The 15,965-nt window shown below is 31.5% G+C and overlaps 1 protein-coding gene across 1 annotated transcript in view; it reads right to left on the bottom strand.

Moving 5' to 3' along the window:
• LOC107451914 (acyl-coenzyme A synthetase ACSM3, mitochondrial) overlaps positions 1-15,965 on the bottom strand; it is a 106,280-nt gene that overhangs the window by 22,423 nt on the left and 67,892 nt on the right. The window contains exons 7-12 of the mRNA XM_087168260.1: positions 13,646-13,767; positions 12,869-13,022; positions 12,606-12,734; positions 10,257-10,331; positions 6,993-7,073; positions 4,422-4,517 (exon numbers count right to left, since the gene is read on the bottom strand). Of these exons, the coding sequence (XP_087024386.1) occupies positions 4,422-4,517; positions 6,993-7,073; positions 10,257-10,331; positions 12,606-12,734; positions 12,869-13,022; positions 13,646-13,767 (657 nt within the window). The remainder of the gene's footprint in view (positions 1-4,421; positions 4,518-6,992; positions 7,074-10,256; positions 10,332-12,605; positions 12,735-12,868; positions 13,023-13,645; positions 13,768-15,965) is intronic.

The raw sequence follows: 15,965 nt of genomic DNA, 5'->3' as shown, positions 1-15,965 counted from the left end.
TGTGGGTTCCGTCAATAGCCCCCAAGCACTGTGGAAAACCCCAGCGATCCTTAAATGCATCTCTGGCCTCTATCAATTCTTCTTCGGTTGATGGAAGATGAATTAGATCACATTCCTCCACAAAAACTTTACAAAATTCAAGGGTAATTTTGCAAACAATGCTTTTGGATACACCAAACAAGTGAGCAACTGTTCTATATTCTGCAGATGAACTTAAAGCATACAAAGCAATGGCAATTCGCTTTTCTTTACGAATAGCCTTCCGGAATTTTGTATCCTTTCTGTCAAGGACGCATAGCTTTTCGCACAAGAACTGATACGTTCTTTTGCTGATCCTGAAGTTTTCTCTCCACTGGCTGTCAGACATTGGAGGAACAAAATCTTGCCAAAAGTAACTGTGTCTTTCTAAAGTCCACACAGAATGCCTCCTTAAACAAATGGATGCACTTAAGATTAAAAACAAGCGCAACACTTTGTTTCGCTCTCTTCTTCTTTGCTGAAGTAAATTTAGTAGAAGCTGCTGATTCTGCTGTAGCAGAACTAAACTGACTTCTAAGGACTCCATTAAAAATTAAAACATTTGAGATGAAGAAAGTAAGATAAGAAAAAAAAGTAGTGTTAAAATATGTAGTAAAGTAATTAAGCAGTAATAGAAATGAAAATTAAAAATTCGGTTTTAAAGAACAGCAAAACAGTCAAATGGTTATATGAAAAAATTAAAATCGAAGATAATGCAATAAAATATGTTATTTTAAAAATGTAAAACAGAGAAACAAGAAAAAATCAATGAAAATATTAGTTCTGAAAAGAACTGTTTTTTTTAAAGATAATGAATGATGGAGGAATAAATTAAATAGCAACAGGCAACTCAGGATATAATGGATGTCAAACGACGCTAAGTAGGGTTTCAGTTTCAGTTTCGAAGTCTTTTTTGCCACACTTGTAACAAGCTTTTAGCTTACTTTGCTCAACATGAATGATCTAAATAATCTAGGTACCAGATGCAATCGTTAGTTTAATCTAGTTTCGAGAGAACATAAGTGGAAACGCTCCTTTGACGATCGGATTTCGTGTAATCTAGATCAGTGGTGCGCAAACTTTTTTCGACCGCGACCCCTTTTGTAGAGAGACAATTTTTGGCGACCCCTAGAGATAAATGTTCACAAATACGAGCAAATACGATACAAATTCGAGCGTTTCTTTCGTTTCATCGAATAAAAACATCATCATATTTGACTCATATTAATTTTATTTATAATTTTAAGAAAATACTTTTTGTATAACACAAAAATCAGTAAATTGCCCTTTAATGTGGCTGCAAGTTTCTAATTATCTCATCGATGTTTGGATGTATGTTGCTAATTGCAATTCGCATATCATCTTCAGGTTTTAAACGCGAGTGGTATTTAGTTTTTATTGAAACTAGTTTGCTAAATCCAGTTTCACATAAATACGTTGATGCAAATTGTATTAACACTCTGATGGCATTCTTGCATAAAACGGGATATTGTTTTTCCACGGATAGCCAAAATGTTTGGCAAGGCTGAGTCTTAAATTGATTTCGAAGAGTATAATCACTAATCAGATCTATCAATTGCTCTTTCTCACTAATTTGAAGCGTTGAACTGCATATGTCAAAGGAAAATGGATCACGAATCCAACCAAGATCGTTTTCAGGAAAATCCTCGAATCTTCTCGAAAATTTTTTCTTTAACTTTTCAATGTTTTCTTTAACTTTTCAATGTTTCAATGTTGGTGTTGTTTTTATTCAGTTCAGTTTGCCAGAGACTAAACTTATTCTTAAAAGCTTGAATTTTACTGGCTGCAGTTATGATAGTTGAATTCTCACTCTGCAAGCTCAAATTTAAGTCGTTAAGTTTTTCGAAAATATCAACTAAATAGCTCAGCTTCCCTAGCCAAACTTCATTGATATAGTAACTTGCCAATCTATGTTTCTTTTCGATTTAGAACATGTACACTTCATTTCTCAAATCAAATATCTGTCGTAGTATTTTCCCACGTGAAAGCCATCTGACTTCGATGTGTAACAGTAATTTCTCATACGTTGAGCCCATTTCATTGCAAAGTATTGAAAAGAGACGGCTGTTGTGGCTGTTGCATTTAATGTAGTTAATTGAACTAACAGCCTCTTGTAATACGTTGTGCAACTCTTCATCCATATCTTTTGCAACAAGAGCTTTCTGATGAATCATACAGTGATTAAATACCATATGAGATGCCACCTTCTGAATTAAGCCTCTGAGCCCTTTATTCGAACCTGTTAATGCTGCAGCACCATCAGTACAAACCGCAACACAGTTTGCCCAGGTAAGGGACTTTGTTTCAAAATATTCATTTATTACTTCGAATATTTTTTCTCCAGTTGTTTTTCCTTCCAAATTTTTGCAACATAAAAACGTTTCTGTTATATCTTCATTAAAAATAAACCTAACGTAAATAATTAGTTGTGATATTTTAGTAATATCGGTAGTCTCGTCCAGTTGTAAAGCAAATACAGATGAATTTTGTGTGCGTTTTATGACTTCTGACTCGATATTTCGTGACATTTCGGAAATCCAATTGCAATTAAACAGTGAGTGATGGCGCTTCACTCTTTATATGTACACTGTATGGTATGCAGCATGCAGGGATAATGCATTTCATAAAAATTTGGTGACCCCCAAAAAACTTCTGGCGACCCCCACAGGGGTCGCGACCCCTAGTTTGCGCACCACTGATCTAGATTACTGGCAATCCAGATTATCTACAGCTAGTGGAAACAGGGTTTAAACAATATCTTTCAAAAAATAGCAGCGATCAAGTATTGTATTTTTAAATCTCAAGTAAGTCACTAGTGGAAACAGGGTTATATTATCGCTTTGGATACAATGAATTTTTTTAATGTAAATTAATGGTTTTTGCTCGTGACCATTCATATAAAATTAGTTTAATACAAAAATTCCATTAAATATGTATAGAGACCTTTAAGACAGAGGCTGAACTAGATCTGTGTTGCACTATTATTCAATTAATTTCAATTTTCATTCACACTATTCCTATTGAACGATTCGTATTCCTGTCTCAATTGAAATATTTTCTTATTAGTTGCAGTTGTAATTGATTGGTCATAGATTTATTTCCAGTGGACATGTGAGTGAAGTGACACAGCTTAAGCAACTCTATTTAATATGTGGTGCCTTGCGGACCTCACAGAAATCACTTTTTGATGGACCTGAGAGAAAGCTTTAATTAACGCACTTGAGTAATGCATCCTGATTTGTGAACACATTCAACTGCTAAATGATTGGACATCAATCAAAACGTGTCTCAAAAATTATATATAAGAGTAAAAACTGAAACTGGAGAGCTTGCGAATACGATATCCAGGTGACTTGTGAAATAATAAATAAAATTCTATTTTTGTGCAGCTTGTAATTTTTTTGATACAAACGCTACAAGTAATTAGTTTGGCATTATTTTATGTTCTTAAGCAGCTTCTCTCTCTGTTTATCAATTAGCGATAATCTGAGTTATACTCCGTTGCAAGTTAAGAAAAGACCATCGCGGTATAGGATTTAAGTAATCATACGCGAGTGCATATAGTTTCGTTTCATTTTGTAATCAAATTATACAAATATGCTTTCGAAACAATATAAAAGCTTTTAAAATTTAAGCATCTCAGATATTAGTCAGAATTTTGTCGTGCTATTTTTTACGATAGATATTGTAGAATTATTAAAAAAAAGTTTATAGTTTCGTAGTTATATTGAATCCTAGACATATTTCGATGTATAAGGAGAACATTTGTTCTCGAAAAAGAAACAACTATATGACGCTTCAAGAGCATTGGATTTGATTGATGAACCCCTAAAAATGGTGTGTCTCATGCTCTTAATAAATAAAGAGCGAGATTGAGAATTTTTACTTTCGTTTCTCTGTAGAAGACAATCGTCTGCAGGAAGCAATATTTATTATTCTTTTATCAGTTTCTTTAAATGAAAATTGGCGGTGTTGATATACGTCCGCGCAGGGAGTTTGGCATCCATTTGGCGGGCACTGATATTCAAACAAGCTCTCTCCAAAAGAATATATGTTTTTTTCTTCTTTTTTGCATTAAATTATAGTTTTATTATTTTTAGACTCACTCTGTAAACTACAATGTTACGAATTTCAAAATTATCTCATAATTCTTTTCTCCGGGAGAATGCTATTCGTTTGGTCAAATTTTAACTTTCGATTTTTCAATCACCCCGATTTTCGATACAAGGTCTCGGTAATCAAATACAGATTATTTTCTTTGATTTTATTTAGTATTTCATATTTTAAGTTAATGAGTTGGTGAAGCTACTTGCAGATTTAATTTGATGCGATAGAAAAAATAGCGAAGACTGATGTCGTTGTAAATAATATCGTTAACTCACTTTATAACCTTTAAATAGTCCGACGGCGTTTTTTCTTTCTGCTACTATTTCACCAATAACGCCGACACCCAGCTCTTCTTCATTTTCATCAACTATCTGTTAAAATATATATGATTATTAACAGTCTATAAGTTTTTAAAATATTATGCAGTGAGCTACAACGGTAAGACACTCATAGAATATATACTTCCATAAATTTCGAAATAATAATTGAATTTATTTCCCCAATAATTTTAATGTAAGTGTATTAAGCATATATCAGAAGATTCGAAGTAAAAGTGAATAAAAATATGTAAAAAAATTGAAACAGAAAAAAAAATTCGAATTTTACCTGTCCCAAATGCTTAAGATTGGGAATAGATAAATGTAGATTTTTAACGAATAACGCAAGTTGGAAGGTTGTTACATTTTCAGCTGTCATTATAAATCCTGGGGGTTACTTTCAAATTCAATTCACAATGCATTTCATTTCTTTGATTGATCGGAAAAATTCAGTTTACAATCAATATACAGTAGGCAGTCATTTACTCACTGAAAATTATATTATTATTTTCCAATAAGACAATGCCATCATGTATAAACCTACGTCTATGAAACAATGGCTTAGTGCTAAAAAATACAGCAATATTAAACTACCGCCCCTACTTATTGTAAGCTAAAGGAATAAAAATGAAATATTATTTGTATTGTAAAATCAGTCAAGTAATAATATACATATATGTATATAAAATAAATTACAAGAGTCATGTTGAAATTTTTTATTATTATATCTACATAAAAGCATAATAATCATCGAAATAAAAAAATGAATTGATACCACTTGATGATGCTATCAAAATTAAGATACAGCAATCTTATTTTCAATCACAAAAATATTTGAATTTTTGAAGTTATACTTCTTATGCGACTTCCAACAAGGTTGCGTTAAACGTTTAACGCTACATTTTTATTGGCCGAAAAATCACGTGGTAGGATCCAGTTTCCCTCATTCATTTCCGTATTGTTTTGGTTCTCACTAGCATAAAAGTCATAAAAGTATTGTTTTTCTATAAATATTTTTAAGTTTGTTTTGATACACCTATAATTTACTAGGGTAGTATTTTTTTATTTTCAAATTTAGTGGATAACAATTGTAAAAAATGAGTGAAAACAATTCCACGGACAATGCGACGGATTTAAGGTTATGTCAAGGTACGTCTCTTCTTGTGAATATCAATTGATTGTTAGGTTTTCTCTTTTGAAATTATATTATGACGCATTCACATACATTATTAATACAAATACATTTTCCATGAGGCAACCACAAGCACTTCCACTGGTTCAAGAGGTCCACGAGGGAAAAATGCACATTATTACCATGATTACAGAGCACGGCAGCGAGCGGAACAGGAAAAAGAGTCATTGAATAGAACTAGTGATCCTTCTACGACTGCTGATTCTTCTACAATTAACGTCGCAGGTTGCGAAGTTTAACTTCTACCGCGCGGAGGGACTCCACGCACTATTTTTTTTTCTTAGTATGCTAAACGCACAGAAATTTTTTGAGTATCGTATTACCAGCTATATGTGAGATCGGCTTAGTACTGCAACCGAAACAAGACGTTAAAAAAGCGTGATTGAATATCGATCGAGAACATGATAAATCTTGCCCTTTGACTAGAAAACTGGGTGTCCCAGTTGATTAAAAAAATGGTTTATCAAATCAAATATTATAATTGTGCATTTCATTTTCTCTGAATATATTATCTAAATTTTTGTGGCAGTCAAAAATGGTATATTTACTTTTCTTGCTTTGAAATTTTACCTTTTATTTTATCTTTTTATATCAACTTATTACACATTCAAGAAAATTATTGGAAAAAATATGCATTTCCTTGGAATTTACAGAAAAATTTTTCGTGTGTGCCTAAAGCTTTGTGGCATCAATTTATAGCATCTTTAAGAATTTTATGATTGTTTATCTAAAAAATATGCTTAATAAATAAAATGCTGAATTAAAAGTATTAAATAAATAATCATATCATTTAATATTTTGTCACGCGCTTTGCATCGTACAAGGTAAAGGTAACTTCAAATAACTTCAGAATAACTTCAAATCTTGTTATTTGATAAGTCTATATTTAACAAAATAATATGCACTGGTAAAGAAATATTTATTGCAAAATCAAATATGATGGGAAAAATAATTATTAATGTTTGTTTATTTGACCTTGAAATTAATAACTAATGAAGAAAAAAATCAACACAAAGAGGTAAATTTAATCGGCTGACAGATCATAATAAAAAAGGTTATCAGCATTTTTACACTGATAAGGGAGGAAAAAAAATCCTATTTGTTTTGAAAATATTTAATGTGAAGAACGAAATATTTTGTTTTATTCATATGAATGCTGATTCCCTTGATAACGACTTTAGCTCCTCATCTTCCCTATATAGTGTTTGGAAATGCATTTTACTTTAATTACTGAAGCATGTTGACTGTTATTTCCAATTTGTACATTTTTGAAGTGAATTTTTTTTTAATTAAGTAATACTTAAGGTTGCAGTTTAGTAAAATAATGTTCTACTCACTGTAACTTTCATTCCAGGAACAGGTTTACCTAGTGAGCCCTCACGGTATTCGAAAGTCTTCCTACATGTTATTAGAGCAGTCTGCAAAAATAATGAATGCCATTTCATTACTATTTTTAAATGATTTTTACGATTTTAATTCAAAATTAATTTTAACGGAAATTTGAAGAAAAAAGACATTTTTAAACGATACCTTGACACGTAACTTACAAAGAATCTTGTATTATTAATATCGTATTATCGCTAAGTGTAACCGATTTGTAATTGTTGTTAGCAAATTTGCGTAGTTTTTGATGAAAGATTTCGAAAAAACAGCATTTTAGTTTATGTAAAATGTGAATAATTTATTTTCTAGCGTCATAATACTCGAGCTAAGTTATTTGAGAACATTAAAAAATATGTAGCTTATTATAAGAAAATAAACTCATAAATACCATAAAATATACTTTTTTCCAAAAAAAAATTATTACTCAAATTAAATTAAAGGTTTTAATTATTTTCTATTATTGCATAAGATAACAATGAATTTTTATTTTTTTTAAGCTCTTTTCACTTATTGTAGAATACTTTTGTAGTGTTTTTCTTCATATTTTGGTCAGAAGCAAAATCGACAAGACTAAAATAATAAAATATTTATTTGGCGCAAAACTGTCCTCTAAAGATGAAATTGCACCTACTGTTAGTCAATAGATGGGGCAACTCGACATCAAATGCATAATTTTTTCTTTTTTTTTTTAGACAAGTAATCGAAAAGTACTTTTTACTCCTTGTTGCTTATTTGTGAATTATTCCCCTTGTACAGGGTAACAAAAAATTATAGGGATCACTTTTGTTGTTATCTACCACTAAAGTTTTAAAACCTTTTTACATATATAGCATACTGATCTAAAGCTCTACTATTTGACTTTTAATTGCAACCTTATTTCATAAAATCACAAAAATGCTTTTGAAGAAATTTGACAAAAAGCTAATTGGTCAAGTACAAGCATTTTTAGAACTTCGATGGAGCCACAAGATTATAGAAACCCATTTTAAAAAGAAAGGTATTGCGATTTCACTCAGCCATATCAGTCGCATCAAGAATTCAAAACTTGGATCGATGCAAAATAATGCAAAACCAAAAAGAAGTGGACGGTCAAGCAAATTGAAGAAATCAGATTTGCAGAAGCTTGATAAGATGACATCAAAACCGGATCCTCCAACACAGACAAGCATGGCTAAAGCTCTTAACGGGAGTCAGCAAGTTGTAAGCTATCAACTAAAACAAAAGTTGAAGAAAAAAATGCCTTAAAAAACCTAAATGTCATCATTTAAGTGAGAGATCGGTGCAGATTAGGAGGCAACGCTTATGGCCTCTCTACAAGCTTCTCTGTAAGGACAGATGGCGAAAGTTCATTACAACTGATGAAACTTGGATCTATATATCTGATACCAATGCTAAATCTAAAGTTCAATATCTTAGCCGTAGACAGAACAGGCGAGACTTGACACCATCAACCACGGTGCCTCATGTCAAAGGCGTAATGGTTTGGATGGGCATATCCGCCCATGGTGTGACCAAACCTCGGTTTGTGAAACCTGGGGCCCAAAATAAATTTTGAGTATTCCATACAGAAGATATTAAAGCCCTTTTTTAAGGATGATTACTGCAGATTGTACTCTAATAGTGATGCTGTGTTCCATCAGGACTCTGCCCCATCGCATGCATCTAAGGTCACCCAGAAATTCCTAACAGATCAGCAAGTGAAATTCCTGAGACCAGAACAATGGATTCCAAACAGTCCTGATGCTTCACCATGCGACTATTTCCTATGGGGACATCTGAAAAACAAACTGAATAAGAAAAGATTTTCTACATTGAGAGGTCTTCAAAGAGTTATTAGAGAAGAGGTGAAGAAAATCCCCCAGAAAATCATTTTGCGGGCTTTAAAATCATGGCCGAAGCGTTGTAGACAAATCTATTATGCCGGAGGTCGACATATTGAGAAACATCGCTGAATTTATGTAATACATTTTGGAAATAGAAACATTCAAAAATGATCCCTATAATTTTTTGTTACCCTGTAGATGGTCTCTATTTGATTTTCTCCGAATTCAAAAACAGAAACGAACAATCTAAAACGCAATCATTTTCTGATACGCTATTAGCCAGACGATAACAAACGATGTGCGCTAACCCAGTAATTGCAAGTCCTGAAGAAGAAGATTGCTGATACACAGACACCTGGACCTATGATCTCCGCGCCAGCTGGTTCTTAATAAATAAAATAGCTTGTTAAATATAGCAAGTAAAATAGCACGCTGGCTAAGTTACAAATCAAGCTAAGTTACATAAGTCCACAAAGCTGCGGAGTTGAACATTGGGAGTCGTATATCCAAAATTGGGTCAGCTGTTCAACGACGATCATAAAATAAAAAAAGTAAAAACGTTATTATGAAGTTAATTAAATGCAACACAGAATCGCATATTGAATTTGATGAAATATGACTCTTTCTTGTCTACGTCTTTCATTCAACCTTGATTTACCATTTTTTTAAATGTATTTACTGTAACCATGACTATTTTTGTTTTGTGTATAATATAATTAGTTTGCTTTTGTTGTACATGGTCATACATATGGTTATACGAGTCTTTAAGTAAAAAATGAGCCAAATCTTTCTTTGGGAAGGAATATAGAATGAGCCACTAAAGAATTTATATGAATTTATATTTGACAGAATAAATTTAATTTGACGGGTAAGACTAACTCGAAATAAAATGGAAAAAATAGTTGTTAACATTTAATGCCACGATTCAACAGTCAGAGGATCGATATACACGCTGACGTCACTTGCAGGCATTTAATTGACAATTTTTCTAAGCTAAAAACAAACACTAACGTAGGTTTAATAAAAGCAAGTTTTGTTCTACTTCTATTAGGTTCCATCAGGTCTACTGCTATTAAGACGATAACACGATGGTCGCTGTGCTGTACAAGTTCTGTTGCCAGAAACAATATTGAGCTTAATAACACTGATTTTTTTAAAAAAATATTCCATTTATACAAATAAAACAATAAAGTTGACCAAAACAAATGATTGCTTAGATGACTAAAAGATTAATTATGTATAGATAACGTGTAATGAAATTATTGAAAATGCGGTTTGCTTGAAAATATATACATAGTGAAACTTTTTATATTTATATAGTACATAAACACAACAACAACTTTCAACACAAATTCTTTTCAGATAATAATAAATGCTTTTCCTACAAATACTTACACTTTCAGTCTGACCATATACGTTATGAATTTTCAAGCCAGTACTGGCTCGCCATTTTCGTATAATTTCGGGATTCTGTAAAAAAGAAAATGTATTCTATTTACAAATCGTAACAGATTACTCTTAAAAATTTGCATTCGTAGAAAACATCATAGTGGTATTCATGAGAAAGATTTCGTATTCCTACGTAGCGTCCCGCACGTTCACGTACGTAAAGTTCTACACTCGTACTCAAAGTTCTCAGCTAACTAAAAATAATTTCGATTATTTAAAGAGCCTGTGCATAATCTACGTGCGTGATGCTACGAGACCGCATGAGACTGTGAAATCTCTCTATTGCAAATGTGTGGTTTTGATAACGAAATTTGTTCTCTTCTTATTTTTTATATCATTTGACTATATATACAGAAATAGTTGTTCAAATTACATAATTTTGAAATTCAGTTGTCCAGCAATTATTTTATCTTGAAAAATTTTTATGATCACGGATTATCATTTTATGTTGTCAATTTAATAATAAAACAAAAACCACATTAATTTTTTGAAATGAACTTATTTTTCAGCATTAAAATTTTTTGTTGTTGTTACAATTAGCTATTATTTTTCCTATTCAATTTAATTAATTAGATTATCTCAGTAATTCTGGAGATAATACTTCTAATGTCGACCGGCCTGTGTAGGGGGCAGGGAACTGTCCTTGCATCAGAAAGGTCCTAGGTTCGAATCCTGAGCAAGGCATGGATGTTTCTTTCTCTCTCTGTGTGTTCTATGTCCTTTCTCCTTTGTGTGTGAATGTGTGTGAATGTGACCAGCCCTATAAACGGGTTGTGGTTGTGTGAATGGCGTGGCAGAAGTCGAATTCCTGGCCATAGATGGCGCCACAGAAAAACAGGAACAATCGCACCCCCACTGCCTAAAACAGGCGTACGACAAAAAAAAATATACTTCTAATAACAATACTTCTTTCAAAGATGTGGAAGGGTGTTAGGCCATTCAACGTTATACCAGTCAGTACTATTGCATAAACTCAACTGTAGAATTTTTGAAGGTTAACATAAGCAATAAGTCAGGGCATATCAATCGGAAGAGCAGACGACATTTTCAGAATTCTTTAGTTGCTTCCAAAAGCAGAGTGTATGAAAGTGTGGAGAGGAACACGTTACGGAAAGGTACTTCAAATTCAACGTTACGGAGACAATTTGAATCTATAGAAATAAAGATGCTTGAATATAGGCAGTCACCAAAAGAATTGCCTGTTTGCAAATAGTTGAGAGATATGACATCGTTGATATTTTGAGTCAACACCTCCTAGAAGAGAAAAGACCTTCGCACGAATCACTCTAATAATGAGCATAAGCAGAAAAATATGATATTACAACCTTCGGACCACTAAAATGAGCAATGGGGAAAAATGTTATAGCTTTCGGACTACTATTTTTTTTAATTATTATTTATTTAATCACTTTCCCTTGTTCACTTAGTTCCTTTGTTCATCCATCAACACTTCTGTTTCAACATTATAAGTACTGGTATTTATAAAGTTTTAGCTTAAGGTGTTTTTTTTTTATTTTTTTGAAACTTTTAACACTAGAAAGAAGGAAACTTAATGTATATCTGTATTACCTAAAAGCAGTCAAAATGGCTGGATTGTAAAAGAATAAATAATGTGCAAAGAAATTTGTTTAAAATTAATTTATATATATTTTTTACATTATTTACAGTTATACAACAAGTTATTAGTAAATATTAACAATAAAAAAGTTGTATATGTTGTACAAAATTCTAAGAAATTGCGTCATTTTATACATCATTGTTTTTTAAATTGAAATTAAAAGCAGTCAAAATGACTTCCTTAGGCAATCTAGTGTTAAGCAAAATATGCTTTTTGAACAATGTTGAATTTAACCTATTGCCTAAATAATTTATAAGTGTATTTTAGCTTTTATCTAATAACAAAAAATTTATTATTAAAAATTGAATGCTAATTTTTGTTTCACATTTGATTTGAAAGTTTGTTTAGGCTACATATTCATGAACTTGTTATTAAATCCTACTTTCAGCATCACAGTTAAGTTAGTTCGTAAAGTTTTGTGTTTTTTACAAAACACAGTGCACATTTTGATCATTTTACCGAATTGGATATTTTTATCGATAACGACGTGTCTCTTTAACATTTCCATACATGAATAAAGTTCTTAATTTAACTTAATTTCCAAAGTCGGGTGTATTTCAAAGGTCACACTTTCAGTGCAATACAAAGCTCTTACCCTAACCTTATCACATTACTCAATGAACAAATGTTTTGAAACATGTGCCATAATTCAAAATAAAGCAAATCTCGGTACAAACCAAAGCTTCACCACCACAACAGCAATGCTCCAGTTTTGATAGCTTGTGTGATGCTATATTTTCTGCAAGTAATGATTTGTACACTAGAGGTGGTGCGACAAATGAGTCAATAGGATATTTTGAAAGCATCTGAAAAAATCAAATGATGAAATCGCTTAATATATCTAAAACTTATAATTTTGGTAGATTATACAAATGTCTCAGAAACATATGAGAGTTTAAGAAGCAAAAATTTTAAATTTTTTCATTTATAATTTACTTACTTGAAGAATTGTTTGAGGAGAAAATCTTGGCATTTCATGAATAAAAAGACAGGCACCTCGGGACCATGTTGAAAAAATTGAGTACGCCGTCAGACCCCAACCGGTATCTGCTATGCTCCAAGACATATTATCAGAATTGAGATCGAAAGTATACCTGCAATGCAAAAACATGAACTTTATGAATAGGATCTATCCTTTTAAAAAATTCCAAAATTAGTTTTTGCCCTTTAAAAAAAATACTGTTATTGGTTTAGAATCCTAAGTTGCATTGGAGGAGGAGAGAATATGGGGTTTAATGTAAATGTTATTTCATCTTTTTCTTAGAGTGAAAATATATAATATTTTCTTTTTTTATAGAGATAGTAGCTATACACACTTATATATTTCCTCTTTAATTATACAAAACTTAAATGGACGATACTTTCGTATTCCCCTATTCTATTGATCATAAGACGAATTGGAGGTCGTATTGTGTTAATACAATTTCTCTTAAGACGAATCAGTACTCCAGTGGTCTACATTTGAATAAACGGTAATATATATATATATATATATATATATATATATATATATATATATATATATATATATATATATGTAAAGAAGAATAGAATAAAATAAAATAGAAAACTTTTTAATAGGAAAACGGAAGGGTCTTTATCAGGACACATTCCTTTACGATAAATGCGATATTTCTAAATAAAGAAGAATTATCCTAAGATAAAAATTACTCTTTATAATGTGTCCATATATGTATATATTTCGGTGAACACTTACTTTCCTAAATCGCCAAGGCTTAATGGAAAGCTAGCATGAGTGTGTTCTACCATTTTCGGATATCCAGTAGTTCCGCTTGTGAAAAATACAGCCATACTTTCATCGCTTCTTGTCACGGCACACTAGAAAAAAAGGAAGAAATATGGGATAACAAAATTGTGATGCAATTTTACGAATGTATATTTTCAACAAATTAATTTAGGTGATGATTTACTTTACTTCCATAATATCTACCCTAAGTGTGCAGAGATATTTTTTAAAATCTTTGTTAAATCGAAATTTAAAAAATAGGGGAGGGTGGCCTAAAGCGGGTAGGTTAACAATAAACTCTCAAAAGTTGTAGTTTTTGGGCTTTTATCACTATTGATTTTATTTCTTAAGAGAGATCTTGAACTTTAAAATAAAAAATGATTATTGCGTTATTTTAAATTTTAAGATTATTTCTCTCTATTCTAAAAAAAAGTTTTTGCAGTTAATTTTGTCCCCTGAAAAACTTTTTAACTACGTGATGAAAATCTAAGATTAAGGAATCAATTCATTCAGAATCTTTCAGGGAAGACATTTAGGGCATTCAAATCTTTTACATAATTTTAAATTTTTATTTATTTTAGTTTTAAAGCACGATTTTGCAGTTAATAATGAAGAATAACCGCCGTTCACAACAGCCAATCACATGTCTGAAAACGGCAAGCTTAAAAAAGCGATTTACAAGTCTGAATTTTCTTTTTCAGAGATGCAACCAATCACAAAATAGTTAGAATTTCATTCTTCAGTTTTACAACATCTCAACTTATTTCGTATTGATATATTGATTAATCTGATTATTTGTTTTCTAAAACGTTAATTCGTAAGTTTAATCTGGTTCCGGCATATAAGATAAAGTTGAATGACAAGGAATTTAATTAATATGCAATACAGTAAATAAGCGAAGAGATATTTTATAAAAGTATTTAATGAAAAATAACAACAGCGAAATATATGCGTTTGCGAAGCGTTCTATTTACATCTCTGAATGTTGCCACCTATTTTTATGAAAGTTAAACTATTCTCTGCTATAATAAAATTAGACTTATGCGAACCTTACATTCTATTGATCTAAGTGACGATGGGATTTGTATTTTAAAAAAAATGTGATAAGATTCGCTTAAAAAATGTTGACGTTATTATATGGGACGAAGCAAGTATGATTCCCAGAAAAGCAATAGAAATGATCGATAGAACTTTTCGTGATCTTCTAGCTAATGAGATACCATTTGGTGGTAAGATAATCATTTTAGGTGGAGATTTTCGACAAGTGTTACCTGTCGTTAAAAAAGCTACACATATGCAGGTTATTAATGAAACTATAAAATACTCTTTTCTTTGGCCATTTTTTGAAATCCTCCATTTGACAATTAATATGAGAGTTAAAGCTGGTAACCAAGAATTTGCCAATTGGTTGTTGACAATTGGCAATGGAGAACTTTTACATCTTGATGCAAGCACTCCTGATCTTTATTGTAAAGATATCATTTCTTGGTTTTTTGAAAAAATCGATTGTCTTAATACTTACTTCATTAATCACATCATATTATCACCGCAAAATGATGAAATTAACAAAGTTAATGAAAATATTTTATCACGTGTGCCAGGTGAAGAGGTTATAAGTTATAGTATTGATAAGGCCACACTATATGGAGTAGATAAATCAGACGGGAGAGAAGAAGCTACTTTAAGGTATTCTATTGAATATTTAAACTCCATAAATCTCCCGGGACTGCCACCTCATCAGCTCAAATTAAAAGTTGGATGCATTGTAATGCTGATCAGGAACATATCTATCGTTGATGGCCTTTGCAATGGAACTCGATTGACTGTTCTTAAAATAGGGAAAAGAGTATTGACTTGCCAAATTGCTACTGGTAATAAAAATGGTAGTATTGTCAATCTTCCAAGAATAGAATTAAATACATTATCAAGTAATTCTTCCTTACCATTTGTGCTTTATCGACGACAATTTCCTGTTAGATTAGCTTATGCCTTAACAATTAATAAGGCCCAGGGCCAAACCTTCGATAAAGTTGGGCTATATATTGAACGGCCTATTTTTTCTCATGGTCAATTATATGTGGCATTGTCAAGATGCACAACGAAGGAGAACATTAAAATATTTATTAAAGATGATCCTGTCATTAACAATATTGTATATAGAGAAATATTATAACATATATATATAATGTCAAATTTATAAATGTATTTAGCGTAAAGAAAATGCTATTGGTGCATTGTTTATTTTAATTCAGCAAAATTAATGTTTTCATTTATAGTTATTTTGCTGAAT

Source organism: Parasteatoda tepidariorum, chromosome 7 (genome assembly GCF_982258835.1).
Source record: "Parasteatoda tepidariorum strain Cologne lab strain chromosome 7, Ptep-v5.0, whole genome shotgun sequence".
In the NCBI taxonomy this organism is placed as follows: Eukaryota; Metazoa; Arthropoda; class Arachnida; order Araneae; family Theridiidae; genus Parasteatoda; species Parasteatoda tepidariorum.
The sequence above is the reverse complement of the archived record's forward strand: the minus strand, read 5'-3'. Positions and strand labels throughout refer to the sequence as shown.